The following is a 17,934-nucleotide window of genomic DNA, read 5'->3' on the forward strand; positions in this document are numbered from 1 at the left end:
GGTTAACAAGGAGAGATGCAGAAAATAGGGCAAAATGGAGAAGATTGTCATTGGGACCGCAAGGCTAACCCCCGCTCTAGCAGGGAAAATGGCTTTTAAAATGCATGTTGTTGTTGTTGTATAGGAGGTGATGGGGAATTTTTGTCCAGTGCTCGAACTACAAAATTTGTTTCCTTCTAGTAAATGCTTGTGAATAATACATTTTTTTGCTGTGCATTTATAGAAGCCAGGGATCCTAGTTTGTTTGTTGTGGGGCTGTGGGTGCTTTGCTTTTACCAAGAGGTCCCTGAGTGTCCGACCACGTCGAAATGATGTTAGTGGAGGTTGAGGAAATGTGGTGCCGAGTGTTTCTGATTGATGGAGGAGAGGAAGGGCCTTATTCAGAATACTTGGCAATTGGGATGAGGTAGCAGAGTAGGTGGTTACCAGTGGGACACGGTTAGTTGCAGGTTTGGGTTTGTAAGTCAGAAGGTCTGCTCTCGGTATGCATTTTGCTCGGGTTATTGCTTCTTTCACAGAGTGAGGGTCATAGTTTCTTGCAATGAAGTGTGTTTCTAATTGGCAGAGAGAAGTTTCTTCTGCCATTTTTGTTGAGAAAATGCGTCTTACTCTGAGTGCTTGACTGTATGGTATGCTTGCAATTGTATGTTTAGGATGAGATGAAGAAGGGAGAAGGTAAGAGTGAGTGTCTGTTGGTTTGGTGTATAGTTCTGTTTCGAGTCTGTTATTTTGAAGCGTGAGTGATGTGTCTAGAAAGTAAACTTCGGACTGTGAGCTGTCGAATGTAAACTTGATGGTCGGATGAATCAAATTTAATTCATTTTGGAATTGTGTGAGACTACGGGGGGATTTTGACCAGATGAACTGGATGTCATCAATATAACGTACCCAGGATTTTTCCAAGATGCCGTGATGAGGTTGTGCATTGATCTTGGCCTCTATGATTCCCATGAAGATGTTAGCGTATGACGGTGCAACAGGGGTACCCATAGCGGTACCTTGAGTTTGAATGTAATGTTGTCCGTTTAATTGGAAATTATTCAGTTTGAGTGTCAGTTGTAATAGGCGCATAAGGTCTTGAGTAGGTGGTATTGGGACTTGTCGTGTATCGAGGGCTTTGCGGCATGCAGACAGGTCTTCTGAATGTGGAATATTAGTGTAGAGGGATGTAACATCTGCTGTGACAAATGGTTTGGGAGTCGAAAGGTGAGTATATTCTGTTCAATCCTTGGATGTGGGTCAGAAAACTGGTTGTGTCCTTGAGGTATGAGGAGGAGGTCTCCTCATAGGTCTCCTTGCAAGAAACTATGACCCTCACTCTGTGAAAGAAGCAATAACCCGAGCAAAACGCATACCGAGAGCAGACCTTCTGACTTACAAACCCAAACCTGCAACTAACCGTGTCCCACTGGTAACCACCTACTCTGCTACCTCATCCCAATTGCCAAGTATTCTGAATAAGGCCCTTCCTCTCCTCCATCAATCAGAAACACTCGGCACCACATTTCCTCAACCTCCACTAACATCCTTTCGACGTGGTCGGACACTCAGGGACCTCTTGGTAAAAGCAAAGCACCCACAGCCCCACAACAAACAAACTAGGATCCCTGGCTTCTATGAATGCACAGCAAAAAAATGTATTATTCACAAGCATTTACTACAAGGAAACAAATTTTGTAGTTCTAGCACTGGACAAAAATTCCCCATCACCTCCTATATGAACTGCAAATCTACATGGGTCATATACCTAATCACTTGCCAAAAGTGCAACAAACAATATGTTGAAAAAACTGAGAATACACTCTACACACGATTTAATAACACCCGGTCAGAAATCAATAACTTCCACACCAGTCAGTAGTCAGGTTCACTATGTCAATAAATTATATTTCGTTCAAAATCATGGTAGATTAGCAAACCTATACATTTTTGGAAAGGTTATAGCATAAGGAAACTAAAAATCAATGTTTACATTTGGAGAGATACCTGTATGGTGGCCATTTTGGATTTTCAAAATGGCCACTGTAAAATACATATTTTGTTCTATTTCTGCCTCTAATTACCCTAAAAACTTTTTAAAATATACTAAACCTATATTTTCAGGGACAAGGAATCCAATGAAAGTATCAAATTAGTGCTATGGGGAATGGTAAGACACGAATCAAAGGTTTTGAATTGCAAAATACTGTCTTTATATTCGCGATAAGTTGCATAATCAAATACATGTTATCATTTTGTACAGGCAGTTAATAACATCAAAATGTGTCACAATAATTCATATCACCAAACATACACAGGCAGTCAGCAAAATCATATATACACATGCAGTCAGTATAACTTCACATCTACACAGGCAGTCAATGACAAAATATACACAGGCAGTCAATGGCATCAAACATACACGATTACAGAATATGCCATTTAGAGTTCGTCATCACTGTCCTGTGTGTCGTATCCGACAATATAGTCCGCATCGTTTTCACAGTCCGTTCCACACAAGCAAAGGTCGGTCAAATTGATTGGCAAATCGAATTGGTCGAATGGTCGATCGAATCGAATCGGTCGAATGGTCGAATGGTCAATCGAAGCGATTGGTCGAATGGTCGAATTGGTCGAATGGAATTGGTCGATTGGTCGAATTGGTCGAATCGAATTGGTCGGAATTGGCAAATGTAAACATTGATTTTCAGATTTTCCATGTAATAACGTTTCCAAAAATGTATAGGTTTGCTAATCTACCATGATTTTGAACGAAAAAACATAGTGAACCTGACTACAGGGCAAATCTCTACCTTACACGATACACTTTAATCAACCGGATCACTCTATAAATGACATTCAAATCTCTGCCATTGAATCAATCACAAATCGATCACACACCGCGATTCTGAAACGTGAGTCCTTTTGGATACATAAACTTCGGACAAAAATCCCTCATGGCATAAATTTTGATGATTAAAGCATGTTCCTACATCAACCCAATCAAATTGTTAACCGTAACCCATTCATTCATTCATTCATTCATTCACCCATTCATTCATTCTACCTTTATATGTCATTTATAAAGATATATAAATATATTATATGAATATAAATGGTATATGAATATATGCTTGTGTGTTTATGTATGTATGTATCTCTATATTTGTATATGCATGTGCACCGGAACTGTAACGCAAACGGTAACTGAAAGGTGCGCTTCACTTCCGTTAAACTTGGGGCCGGTGAGTGAGCTTTGGCGTGGCTCTTCCTTTTGTATGCATTTTCTACACATATCACACATCTTACACACATATCACTATACATACTTGACTGATACACATGCCTGCTGTTTTTGTAGACTCAGAAGAAGACCTTTGTTGGTCGAAAGCTTGTCAAATTAAAGATCGAAGTGCTGAAGCTACGTCCGCGTCTGATTTAATCTCCCGATTATTTATTCAATACAAATGAGACGCCTGCTCGTACTGTGGAGTTTCTACTATTTCTCACAGTTATATATATATATATATATATATATATATATATATATATATATATATATATATATATATATATATATATATATATATATATATATATGTGGGGAACAAACTCCTTGATCGTAGCAGAAGTTCACCAACAGATTGAGAATGACGAATCTTTATTAAATACCAATTAATACAGATCTGGAGGAGACGGAGACGTCTACAGCACGAACCACCGTCATGCCATGTCTACCTTCCTGAAAACACATTGATTCACAGTTCAGTTATATAGGGACACGCTTTATCAGGGAATCTCCGAGAGGACAAAGAAACTGGCTAAAGTTCCTCCCACCGTCATCCCCAGTGGGCCGAGCCCCCACCGTCCTCCGTCCCTTCATCTTGGGGGAGTGAAGCACGCACCGTCAGGATCCGGACCAGATGTGGTTTCAAGGCTCCGAGGTGACAGAAAATATAACTCACCGAAGGGGGATTGCATTCTTGGTCCTGATAAGACCATAAAGTGTATGAGGGCGTTCTGATGAGTTCCAGGTGTTAAATGTACCTTTCAGTTCACATTTCTCATTTAAACTTAAATTCAAAGCATATTTATCATAACTCAAGCGTCACTGTGATTATACAAAATATAGTTAATGTTTTAACAGTTTATCAAAAGGTTTATGTCCACGATCCAAGCATCCTACGTAAAGTTTCACATTCCAAGCGCATATAATCCGTTTTCCTGCCCGCGGCTTGAGGCGCCGTCTGCGGAGAAGGGAGAAAGTTTACGACTAGGCTTATCTAGCCTTCAAGGGGCGCACGTATCCAACGAGGCCATCTGTTCAGCACAGATGAAGCGAGTATTTTCTCATTTTAAACTATAGCATAGCGACAACCTTTTATTAACTTTATGAAATAGCATTTTTAAACAGCATTTATAACATAACATATTAGTCAAATGACATCTATAACAGAGCATTAAGCAGTAACAAATCTGCGACCTGACAGCCCTTCCTCTTGTCTCGTCGAGACAAAGTATCTCAAGAGACAACATGCCGCATCGGGCTTTATTGAAAGACAATCGTGTAATGCGGGTATCTCCCAAGGGCATACCGTGCGCCCATAGCGCCTCGCCCGTGCATTTGGGGAACGTGTCGTGTGGTGCGTGCTTGGAACCTGAGGGCTCAGAACATGAAAGTCCATTAACGTTTCGGATCCACAACGAAGGCGTCTGGTCCAGATGAGGTTCTGCCCCGCCAGGGGGCCAACAACCTCCCCTGCGGAACTTGCTCCCCCCACCCTTTGCAGACGCGGTCCTTGCAGATCTTCGAAGTTAATCAACGATCATGCCCATGAGATCTCTCACGTGCTGCTGTTCTGGGGAATACATAATGTTGTCAGTATCTTGTGTCTCATTTTCCTGGTCAGGGTACAGAGCGTTAAAATCCGAATCACTTGAAGCATTTGAACTTAAAACTTTTGAAGCAAAGAGAGGGACTTCCTTTATGTCAAAGTCTCCCATGGACGCCTGGTCGGCTTGCGGGTCTAGGATATCCACGTCGGGTCCCTCGACTGCCAGACCCAGCGTCGCAATCAGATCCATAGTTGGGTCGGAAGGGGGTGTACAGCTGTGAGCTTGTAATACATAAGAGGCGTTAGCCAGTACACGCAGGGGGTTTACAGCACAAGTATCACAGTCATCACAAACATCAATACAGGCAGCAGCCAGTTCCCACATGGGATTTTCAACACAAGTATCACAGTCATCACAAAAATCAATACAATTTTCTGGAGCGCCGGTCACATCTGCCTTGTTGAAGGACCCATTCAGGTCGACGGCCTCTGTGGTCAGAACCATAGTCGTTGTCGGCGGCTTCTTCACTTTCCATCCTGTAAAATACTTTCTCATACAGAGGAGGACTAAAGATTTCATTAGTGCCCCCCAAATTACTACCCCGATTATCACGGCCAGTGCGGTCAATAACCACTTCACTATGGTGCCCGTCCATCCCCGGAACCAGTCAGTGAGCCAGCTAAATTTATAAGAGTTCTCGCGCGCGATCCGATCGATCGTCAGGGCGTGGCTAGTTTCCCTTAGTCTCACTATTGCGGCTGACACTCCTTCGGATGGATCAGGTATGTAAGTGCAACATTTTCCCTCTATTATTCCGCATACCCCTCCTTTCTCTGCCAGGAGCATGTCCAAAGCCACCCGATTCTGCATCACCATTGTACGCATGTGAATTACCGTGTCCAATAGTATGTCATGAGCCGTAGCGGTGTCGTTTGCCACCTTTTCTAGGGCCAAAGCCAATTTATCTATCCGGAAGCTGTTCATGGCTGTGCCCGCACCTGGGAAGAAGAAACCTAACACCTTTTCCCATAGGCTCCCGTGTAGTTTAGTGGTTCCATCTTCGTTCATGACTGACCTCTTATGTCGCCTGTCCAAGGACTTTGGGTCTAGCTCATCCAGTATCTCAACGTCAGGAAGGACTGAACCAAGATAACATGTGCCCCCCCAATTATTTGGTAAATAGGGGTAAGCCTTGTCGCCGCATATAAACATTGTCCCATGGGGTGGGACCAGGTGGGTGGATAAGCACTGGAGTCCCTTTATCACCCCATTAATCCTACTAACCCCCCTAGAGAATGTTATAGCCGTTATGTTGTGGTTGTGTTTATCTTGCAGTACTATTCGTAATGTAATCCCCGAGCTCCCTTGTCCCAGCTTCCCGGGGAGAGTGTAGGCGCATTCTGATTCTCCCATACGCAAGTGGCCGGAACCCTGGAGGCAGAGCATCCCTTTCTGTGGTTTGACCCAGACGGGGGCAGGCCTCTCGGCCACATGGGCAATCATTGACGGGCGATAATTAAATTGTCGATTGCAACTCTTGCCGTTGCCAACCCCTTCTCTTTCCAGCGTGGTGACTAAACATGGGGAATCGATAGGTTGTGAGCAAAGGTCATTGAGGGACAGAGGTAGCACTATCATGTGTATTCCTGTGGTGCCTGCTTGGGGAAAGTGCATGTGTGAAGAATCAGCTCTTCGTTTGCAAAAGAAGTCCACAAATAGCCTGAAAAATGGCGCAGCTTTATTAATAACCAACTTATACGGATCCGGAGGAGACCGACGTCTACAGCAATCTACAGCAAGAACATGCCAAGTCAAGCCTTCCTCAAAACACATTGATTCCCAGTCCATTTATATAGGGACACGTTTTATCAGGAAATCTCCGAGGGAACAAACAACACTGGGAGAGGTTCCTCCCACCGTTATCATTCGGGGGAGTCAGCTTTTCCTTATCATTTGGACCAATTGTTTCTCTGGGCTCCGAGAAAACAGAACTGTAACTCACAAAGAGAAGAGTGTATGCTTAGCCAAACAAACCCATATATTTTATGGGTTTGTGTACATGAGTAATCCAAAGCATGTTTATATAGAGTCATGCGTTGCTGAGATTAAAACAAAATATATATAGTTAACGATAGGTTTATGTCATTCTACTGGCATTACGCAAAAACAAGCGCATGTGGGCGTGGTTTTATGACCAGCCTCGAAAAAAGCACACGTATACCATTGTTCAGCATGACCTCATTTTAAATGAAAGCGAAGCAAAAACCTCATTGTAACTCAGGCGTCACTGTCATTAAACAAAACAGTTAATGTTTTTGGCAATTTATCAAAGGATTTATGTCTACGATTCAAGCAGCCTACCTAAGGTTCGAATACATTTTATTAACTCATGAAATAACATTATAGAACAGCATTTTATAACATAGCTTACGTGGTAATACGTCAGTCAACCGGCATTTATAATTGAGCATTAAGCAGTAACAAATCTGAGACCTGACATTCCTTCCTCTTGTCTCGTCGAGACAAAGTATCTCAAGAGACAACGTGCCACATCGGGCTTTATTGAAAGACCATCGTGTAATGCGGGTATCTCCCAAGGGCATACCGTGCGCCCATAGCGCCTCGCCCGTGCATTTGGCGAACGTGTCGTGTGGTGCGTGCTCGGAGCCTGAGGGCTCAGAACATGAAAGTCCATTAACGTTTCGGATCCACAACGAAGACGTCTGGTCCAGATGAGGTTCTGCTCCGCCAGAGGGTGCATCACTTCCCCTGCGGAACTGGCTCCCCCCACCCTTTGCAGACGCAGTCCTTGCAGATCTTCGAAGTTAATCAACGGTCATGCCCATGAGGTCCCTCACGTGTTGCTGTTCTGGGGAATACAAAATGTCGTCAGTATCTTGTGTCTCAATTTCCTGGTCAGGGTACGGAGCGTAAAAATCCGAATCCGAATCACTTGAAGCAAAGAGATCCGCAACATGTGGATCAAAGAGATCCGAAACATTTGGATCAAAGAGATCCGAAACATTTGAAGAAAAGAGAGGGACTTCCTTTATGTCAAAGTCTCCCATGGGCGCCTGGTCGGCTTGCGGGTCTAGGACATCCGCGTCGGGTCCCTCAACCGCCAGACCCAGTGTCGCAATCAGATCCATAGTTGGGTCGGAAGGGGGCGTGCAGCTGTCCGCTTGTAATACATAAGCAGCGTTAGCCAGTACACGCAAGGGGTTTATAGCACAAGTATCACAGTCATCACATACACCGTTACAGGCAGCAGCCAGTTCCCACATGGGATCCACACAAGTATCACAGTTGCCACAAAATTCAATGCAATTTTCTGGAGCGCCGGTCGCAACTGCCTTGTTGAAGGACCCGTTCAGGTCGACGGCCTCTGTGGTCAGAGCCATAGTTGTTGTCGGCGGCTTCTTCACTTTCCATCCTGTAAAATACTTTCTCATACAGAGGAGGACTAGAGATTTCATTAGTGCCCCCCAAATTACTACCCCGATTATCACAGCCAGTGCGGTCAATAACCACTTCACTATGGTGCCCGTCCATCCCTGGAACCAGTCAGTGAGCCAGCTAAATGTATAAGAATTTTCGCGCGCGATCCGATCGATCCAATAGTATGTCATGAGCCGTAGCGGTGTCGTTTGCCACCTTTTCTAGGGTCAAAGCCAATTTGTCTATTCGGAAACTATCCATGACTGTGCCCGCTCCTGGGAAGAAGAAACCAAACACCTTTTCCCATAGACTCCCGTGTAGTTTAGTGGTTCCATCTTCATTCATGACTGACCTCTTATTACGCCTGTCCAAGGACTTTGGGTCTAGCTCATCCAGTATCTCAACGTCAGGAAGGACTGAACCCAGATAACATGTGCCCCCCCAATTATTTGGTAAATAGGGGTAAGCCTTGTCGCCGCATATAAACATTGTCCCATGGGGTGGGACCAGGTGGGTGGATAAGCACTGGAGTCCCTTTACCACCCCATTAATCCTACTAACCCCCCTAGAGAATGTTATAGCCGTTATGTTGTGGTTGCGTTTATCTTGCAGTACTATTCGTAATGTAATCCCCGAGCTCCCTTGTCCCAGCTTCCCGGGGAGAGTGTAGGCGCATTCTGATTCTCCCATACGCAAGTGGCCGGAACCCTGGAGGCAGACCTTCCCTTTCTGTGGTTTGACCCAGACGGGGGCAGGCCTCTCGGCCACATGGGCAATCATTGACGGGCGATAATTAAATTGTCGATTGCAACTCTTGCCGTTGTCAACCCCTTCTCTTTCCAGTGTGGTGACTAAACATGGGGAATCGATAGGTTGTGAGCAGAGGTCATTGAGGGACAGAGGTAGCACTATCATGTGTATTCCTGTGGTGCCTGCTTGGGGAAAGCGCATGCACGACCAGCAGTGTGTCCTATTTTGAATTGTTGCCACTTCCCTGGCCACTTTCCAATATGTGTTTTCCCCCCTCTTTGGGGCCTTATCCTGGGGTTGTGGCGTGAGTATGTATTCGATGCATGGTATGTAGTTCCTTTCGCCACCGGCCGCGCCAGGGGTCCAGACGCTGCACCGGACCTGCATAGTCATGCCTTTCTCTAGGCGCGTGCGTGTTTGTAGCTTAAAATCAGGGGTTCCCCATTGGTATCCTGGTTGGGCCAAGGTCTTAATGCTAGCTTGCCCGTCTTCCCGGAACTCTCGTTGCTTTTGTAGTATCATGCCAACGCGTCCAGGCCCTGCCGACAGTGCTGGCCAATTTATGTTCACCCAATTTGTGTGCAGGGCTTTCTGTTCGAAACATGGTAGTGATACTCTTTGTCCCCATGTTACGGTGAGGTGTCGGGTTTCGTTTTCACATCTATTGGAATCGGAGTTTCCCCTAGCTGCTGTCGCTATCAATAGTATTGTACCTATGATTAGGCCCATCCTTACTGTGTTCTGGGGGTGTGGTGTCTGGTGCTTGTATGGCCAACTTACAGTGCGTGGCGTGGATCCACGAAGTCTTGCCCTCGCAAAAGACTGCCGTTGGTGTAGTCAGCAACACCTGGACTGGTCCCTTCCACCTTGGTTCCAAGGCGTTCTTGCAGGTGAAGTGCTCCACGAACACCTGGTCTTTTTCCTCTGGTGGAACACCTGATCCACAAGTCTCCTGGGAGCGCCTGGTCTACAGGTCTCCAATTTCCTAATCCACTTTTTTTCAAGTGGATCCAATTTTATCCAATATTCAATTTTTAAATTCAATCCCATTTAATCCAGTCCAATTCAAATTAAATTCCATCCTTCTCTCAGCATCCCATTACCTGTTTCCAACATCAATAAAAATAAAATTATAAAATTAATAAAAAATCAATCATCTCAACTCTCAAATCGAATCAAAAAATAAAAATAAACGAAAATTACTTCAGTGAGAGTTTCAACTAGAATTAACACAAACAAACCACCATTAACCTCCATTAACACAAACAAACCACCATTAACCTCCATTAACACAAACAAACCACCATTAACCTCGATTAATACAAACGAACCACCATTAACCTCCATTAACCTCCCCCTATTATTTATTTATTTTCACGAATAAACAAATAATAGAAATAACCTGGTCTACTTCCAATTTCAATTCTGGTCAGTTCTGGTGTCTGGTCACACACAATGTTTTCCTCACCCACTGTGATTCGCTCACAATAGATTCTCACTGTTATGTCTGAAATTAAGCTACCCTACTGGGTATTCGTGAAGGGGGTCCATCTTTCCCAACCCCTTCCTTCACACCAGCCACTTCACGTTGTCCACCATACTCACTGAATTGTCATCAATTCTGAAATTCGTCTCATGAAAACACATCCCAGAGTCTAGTGTAACAGCCAGACAAACACATAGACACGCCGAAGACCCCAGGGTACCCATCAAACTAGCTTGTCCCCAGATCCACAACACAGCGAAACATGTAATTTTACTAAAATAATCACTTACTCATAACTAGCTGGATAACTAGCATAACTAGCTCAACACCTGGAACTCATAACTAATACTCATACCACTAATTACTCATAATAACTCATAATTACTTCTGTAATTACTCATACCAATACTTACTTAAAATAATGTAATATCCCAATCTTCACCCTTTATGCAAATCGAAGCACCCCGGACAACCCACAACCAATATCAACCACTGTAGCCGCCTTCCCCTCCAGGCAGCCACACGCAGCCACATACATCTCCATCCACGTCACACAAGACAACAGCCAACGAGTGTGTCCACCACACAGAAACCTTTGGCAATGCAACAACCGAACTCCCAGACAACCAACAACAAAACCCAATCCATCTCCATGGCTCATCAAGCAGTTCCAACTTAATCCAGCTTCACATACCGATTTCCCCAAAAACTCGTGAAACTTCACCCCCATTTTGGAAAAACCCTGGACTAAACCCTGACACCCTAAATAACTTCAGACCCATCTCCAATCTACCCTTTCTGTCAAAAGTTTTGGAACGTGCTGTGGCCACTCAACTCAAACATCACCACTCTGCCAATAACCTGTATGAAACATCCCAATCCGGATTCTGCTCCAGCCACAGTACTGAAACTGCTCTCCTCAAAATCACCAGCGACCTTTTCTCTCCTCTGATGCCGGCAACCTCAACATTTTCATCCTCCTCACCTCAACGCCTCCTTTGACATCATCAATCACACCATCCTCCTCACCCTGTTTAGACCAGCTTGTGCCTATTAAACCCAAATCAGTTCACTCCCAAGCTTCACATGGACCACCTACTACTCTCAAATTATCCACTCTGGCTCCGGAATCCCAAAAGCACTCTTCTCTACAATAAACAAACTAAATAAACAAACTTTACAACGTGAACAAACTCCTCAGCGCCCTGGATACCACCACCTTGCTCCACACACCTGTTGGTGCACACCTGTGCACTCACACCTGGTGCCACCTGCACCCTCCTTCCTTCCTGGACCATTCATCCAAAGCAAAATTGACAGCATCTACAACAGCTTAATCACCACAATTCACTCCCCCTTAAGGTGTCCCCCAAGGTTCAGTTCTTGGCCCCCTCCTCTTCGTCCTGTACCTATCCCCCCTTGGTCACTTAATCCGTCATGCACCATAGCCAATGCACCATGGTCTCCAATTCCACTGCTTCACCGATGACATCCAGCTTTTTCATCTCCACCAAATCGTGCTCCACCACCACCCACTCTATCCTGACAAACTGCCTAACTGAAATAAAATTCTAGCTTCAGATCAGCTTCCTCGAACTTAACTACGCTAAATCTGAATTAATCTTCATTCCCCCCAACATCGATGGTTTCCCAGTATCCACATCCGGAATCTTGGCATCATCATTGACCAAAACCCTCTCCTTTGAAAAATACACTAAACAGATCATAAAGACCTTAAACCTTAATCATAAAAACTGAAAAATGCTTCGCCATGGAATAGTCCACCACTCATGTAAATAATCATAAGAGTTCTGCGAAACATCTCCATCCTTAAAACTTAGCCAACCAAATTTAAACCACATGTTTTCCCCCCAAAAACAAGTCACATTCTTTGTATATTGCCAACATTGTTCATCGTTTAAGTATCATCCAGACCTAAATTTTTATAAACCATCAACTTGTAGATGCATTTATTTATATCCCATTAACCCAAGAACTCTCAATTGCTTGGTTATATTTTAGTAATGTCATATATCCATATTTCCTTTCCAAATTGTTCCTGATATACACATTAATCCCATCTGTCTTCGTTTCCAGATGAACTCAAATCAGGAAATCAACACAAATCCTTATTACCTCCAATCAATTCAAAATTAAATCAAACAATTCAAAACCAGATCGGATCAGCGATCAGAAATCACTTTTCCAATCAACACATTCCAAGCAACAATTCATTCAAAGACCAAGCTTAAAAACACAACTCTCATCTTACTGTGACAAGTAAGCAACCAACCTACTTCACACTAAAACAAATAACTTTTCATCACCCCTTTCTTCTCCACCGCCTCTTACACTTAAACAGATCATAATTACTCACTCATACACTATTGCCCATCACCCAGTTGCCCCAGACCCAAACACAGGTTTGAAATCCCAGTAGGTTGTTCTTCAATCCCAACCATCATGTGATCCCAACATCTCTCCATTTATTTCGTTCCTCATGGGGTTGGTGTTTTATGGCCTTTACCTCTTACCCAATCACACTGCACATTATTCCCCGTCCTTGATGGATAATTTTACATCCAGATGGGCACAGCATCCCATTTTTGGCGACCCAGCCCTAAAACAAGCCCCTGGACTCCTTGCAGGCTGGACCAAAACCCCTGGACCTGCCTCCATGGAACAATGACGCCTAAGCACTCAATTAGCCCTCCCAGTACCAAAGACTTACAATCAGACCGACAGACAGACAAATAACAGAGGCATGTCGCCAGCCCCAGCACAGGACATCCCCTTTCCGGGCAGGTACAATATAATCCACAGCATCGAAATGCCAATTTCTATCCGGGGCCTCGCAAAGCCAAAATCCATGCATGCGTGCTCCATCATGCAACCCGATCTGTACTCGGTGCGCCCGGCGCCCCCTATAATCAGTGAGTTATAATAACCACAATATCTCTGGCACCCAGCTCGTGATACCACAATTTAATCCACGTTACTTGCATCTCTTCATCCTCACAAATGTCCTCCTCTTGACATGACTTAAATTAAATTCCAGCGTACTGTACCTGACGCGTCCAGTCGGCACCGGAAGTCTGTTTATTTCTTGAGACCCCTGAATCGGGACATCAACGACAATTACAACGACAAACAGGACTCGATATTCTCTGTTCATTAATTACGTACATGATTTTGGTTTTACCCACAATATATGTCCCGATATTCTCTCCAGATTTAGGTTCTATATCCTGTCGTTAAAGCAACACCCTGTAGACTGACTCCGCCTGTCGTTCTTCCAAGGTTAGTGAATTCCCTCTGACCTTTCCCTTGCATATCTCGAACAAAGGTCAACTAAATTTTAAAAGGTCAAACTTCGAATTGGGGTAACCAGCGCTTTATTATCCCACAAGTAATGCAAGTCCGGCGACAATGGACAAATGACCATTAATGTGGCTCTACATAGCATAATGCTAACTTCTACGAATCCAACAACCGTCACACTTCGTCCAAGGACCTTCCGTACGAGGCGTGCTTCACAATGCCCATCGCACCTCCTTCCTCGTTCGCACAACGCTTCATCAACACACCCTCCTCGCGCCCACACCTTGGCACAAGCCACACCACATACCGACAGTTGAAACCTCGACCGTCCTCCTTCCTCGGATCAGCGTTCTGTTGAAAATGTGACATTTCTGTTCAAATTATTGAATTTCCAAATACTCTCCCTGCAGCGCCCGTGAGGCAGCTTGTCCCACATTATCTGCCCTCAGACCCATATGCGTTTTAATAACTTAACCTTATCAGCATCGTTCGCCAGCATACCCTTTGTCCGGCGCATCGATCATCCCAAATGCTTCGATGCATCTTCCAGCCGCCACTCCGCACTGTACCTTACTGTATGAACAAGACTTCCTGTTGGAACTTGACTCCGGAAATTAATTACTCTGTCTTGAAATCGTTTATTTTAGCCATCTTAAATAAATCCATCCATCTATCCATCTTATAAATCCATCTTAAATAACGTATTCGTCCTGTGACATTGCCTGGCATATATGTCGCAGCCGGCCACTATTCCGACATGGCTCATGACTCATGTCTAATTCTGACAAGAAGATGAAGGATGAAGGACATGACATGAAGAAGAAGATTCTGACAAGATACTGACATGTGAACGTCCGACATCCAGCAAAGTCGAAATGACCCACAATGCATTTGGGCACACACTTCCTCTGAGAGTGGGCGAGTTATCGCCGGCACTCTGAGCAACCTCATCGCACCCGACCCCAAAATGCACTATATGACACCAATTTCAAAGGTGAGCTGCCTCAGCGATACATCCCACACATACAATCCACAATATCTGCCATTGAATGAACTCTTCGATTCAAGTAAAACACACATATTGATTCGAATTCTGCAACCATCTCCAAGAAACCGCTTCATATCAACAGTAAATCGACAAGGGCACTCCGGGTGCTTTCCTGACCCGATTTATATCAATTCGCTTCCCAAACAACTCCCAAACAGATGAAAATCCGGACTCAGTTCAGGACCTCGCCTGTTCTCTCGGATAGACGCTAAAATGGACATTCCCGGCCTGAATTTCCCCCAAGTCGAGCAGATCACTTACAAAGTTTCACACCGAAACCCTCTGCTTTGCATATGTCATACAGACAAACACATTGGCCAGACACACACGTCAATTAACATCCCAATATACATTCATTCCTCATTCATGTTACATCTCTCATTCAAGGAAAAGGATTTTTTGGGACGGGTTTGGACGGGGGGTGGGTTGAGGTGGAAAGGGGAGGCAGGGCGGGGGGTGTTGGGGTGTTGCCTAGAGCCCCGGGGCTGAGCTCAGGTCTTGGGGGGGGGTTGGGGGCATGGTGGCTACCTCCCCTTTCGCGGGGTCTTGGTCCGGATTATGGACGAGCGGCATTAGCCGCTGATTTGCTTGCTTAACTACCTCCTTAATTGTTTCACCTGGCCCATTTCCTGTGAGCTTATTTATTTTCTCTTGTCCACCAGGTCCTGGCCTGCTTTATCTGGACCTCTTGTCTAGAACTTCCTGGCTTGACCTCGTAGTTGTCACTACCTTCTTGTCAAACCTATGGTACCTGCGCATTTCCCTTTTCCTGGCCATGTCCCTTTGGCCTTCTAAGTTAACCTATGGCCTTTTATCTAAGTTTAGCCACAGCCCTTTGTTCCCTGGCATGCAATGGCATACCCCATCTTGTCTCTGGGCTGTTCCTTCCTGGAAAAATCTTGGCCACCTGGTTTCAGCCTATATGGCTGTCCGACCTCATTTTCCCCTCCTGGTGCTAACTGTAACTTTAAGCTTCCTGTTAAATCCTTACTGATATCCTGCGCAAAATCTATCCTTAGCTTTTTACCCTTAATGTTTATCCAGCGCAAATATTGTAACGTTACTCTTACTATCCTTACTTGTTTATCCTGGCTTTAACAAAGCTACGTCATTCTGAGGCCTAAATGAGCCTCTACTTACAATTTCTGTTCGAGTGCAGACAGCGGGGAAGACAAGGAGACTGAACCCGCTCGAAGGAGGAAGGTACGAATTTGGAATAATAGCCCTCTGATATAAAACAACTCCCACCTTTAATCAAATCAACGTGCCGGCGCCGGCCTCAGGTCAGCCTTCCTCCTGTCCCTCGGGCTCCGTTTCCCGTCCTCCGCGTCTGTTGACACCCCACTCCTGGTACCATCTGTGAAGAATCAGCTCTTCGTTTGCAAAAGAAGTCCACAAATAGCCTGAAAAATGGCGCAGCTTTATTAATAACCAACTTATACGGATCCGGAGGAGACCGACGTCTACAGCAATCTACAGCAAGAACATGCCAAGTCAAGCCTTCCTCAAAACACATTGATTCCCAGTCCATTTATATAGGGACACGTTTTATCAGGAAATCTCCGAGGGAACAAACAACACTGGGAGAGGTTCCTCCCACCGTTATCATTCGGGGGAGTCAGCTTTTCCTTATCATTTGGACCAATTGTTTCTCTGGGCTCCGAGAAAACAGAACTGTAACTCACAAAGAGAAGAGTGTATGCTTAGCCAAACAAACCCATATATTTTATGGGTTTGTGTACATGAGTAATCCAAAGCATGTTTATATAGAGTCATGCGTTGCTGAGATTAAAACAAAATATATATAGTTAACGATAGGTTTATGTCATTCTACTGGCATTACGCAAAAACAAGCGCATGTGGGCGTGGTTTTATGACCAGCCTCGAAAAAAGCACACGTATACCATTGTTCAGCATGACCTCATTTTAAATGAAAGCGAAGCAAAAACCTCATTGTAACTCAGGCGTCACTGTCATTAAACAAAACAGTTAATGTTTTTGGCAATTTATCAAAGGATTTATGTCTACGATTCAAGCAGCCTACCTAAGGTTCGAATACATTTTATTAACTCATGAAATAACATTATAGAACAGCATTTTATAACATAGCTTACGTGGTAATACGTCAGTCAACCGGCATTTATAATTGAGCATTAAGCAGTAACAAATCTGAGACCTGACACATGCACGACCAGCAGTGTGTCCTATTTTGAATTGTTGCCACCTCCCTTGCCACTTTCCAATATGTGTTTTCACCCTTCTTTGGGGCCTTATCCTGGGGTTGCGGCGTGAGTATGTATTCGATGCATGGTGTGTATTTAGTTTCGCCACTGGCCGCGCCAGGGGTCCAGACGCTACACCGGACCTGCATAGTCATGCCTTTCTCTAGGCGTGTGCGTGTTTGTAGCTTAAAATCAGGGGTTCCCCATTTGTATCCTGGTTGGGCCAAGGTCTTAATGCTAGCTTGCCCGTCTTCCCGGAACTCTCGTTGCTTTCGTAGTACAATGCCAACACGTCCGGGCCCTGCCGACAGTGCTAGCCATCTTACGCTTACCCAATTTGTGTACAGGGTTTTCTGTTCGAAACATGGTAGTGATACTCTTTGTCCCCATGTTACGGTGAGGTGTCGGGTTCCGTTTTCGCATCTATTGGGATCGGAGCTTCCCCTAGCTGCTGTCGCTATCAATAGTATCGTACCTATGATTAGGCCCATCCTTACTGTGGTTGCTGTGGTGTAGTGTCTGGTGCTTGTATGGCCAACTTACAGTGCGTGGCGTGGATCCACGAGGTCTTGCCCTCGCAAAAGACTGCCGTTGGTGTAGTCAGCAACACCTGGACTGGTCCCTTCCACCTTGGTTCCAGGGCGTTCTTGCGGGTGAAGTGCTCCACGAACACCTGGTCTTTTTCCTCTGGTGGAACACCTGGTCACCAATTTCCTAATCCACTTTTTCCAAGTGGATCCAATTTTATCCAATATTCGATTTTAAATTCAATCCAATTTTCTCCAATCCTTCTCTCAGCATCCCATTTGCCTGTTTCCTACATCAATAATAAATAAAAAATAAACGAAAATTAT

At 44.6% G+C, this 17,934-nt stretch overlaps 2 protein-coding genes across 10 annotated transcripts in view; one reads left to right on the top strand and one right to left on the bottom strand.

Annotated features, from left to right (window-relative positions):
- TEX10 (testis expressed 10) overlaps positions 1 to 17,934 on the top strand; it is a 289,903-nt gene that overhangs the window by 252,796 nt on the left and 19,173 nt on the right. The window lies entirely within an intron of this gene.
- LOC144892979 (uncharacterized) lies at positions 7,126 to 11,374 on the bottom strand. Its single transcript, XM_078782087.1, has 2 exons — positions 10,345 to 11,374; positions 7,126 to 10,314 (listed from the first exon to the last, which is right to left on the bottom strand). The coding sequence occupies exon 2, from the start codon at positions 9,730 to 9,732 to the stop codon at positions 8,392 to 8,394; it is 1,341 nt and encodes a 446-aa protein (XP_078638213.1). The 5' UTR covers positions 9,733 to 10,314; positions 10,345 to 11,374; the 3' UTR covers positions 7,126 to 8,391.

The sequence above is a fragment of the Myxine glutinosa genome, chromosome 7 (assembly GCF_964187855.1).
Source record: "Myxine glutinosa chromosome 7, kmMyxGlut1.1, whole genome shotgun sequence".
In the NCBI taxonomy this organism is placed as follows: domain Eukaryota; kingdom Metazoa; phylum Chordata; class Myxini; order Myxiniformes; family Myxinidae; genus Myxine; species Myxine glutinosa.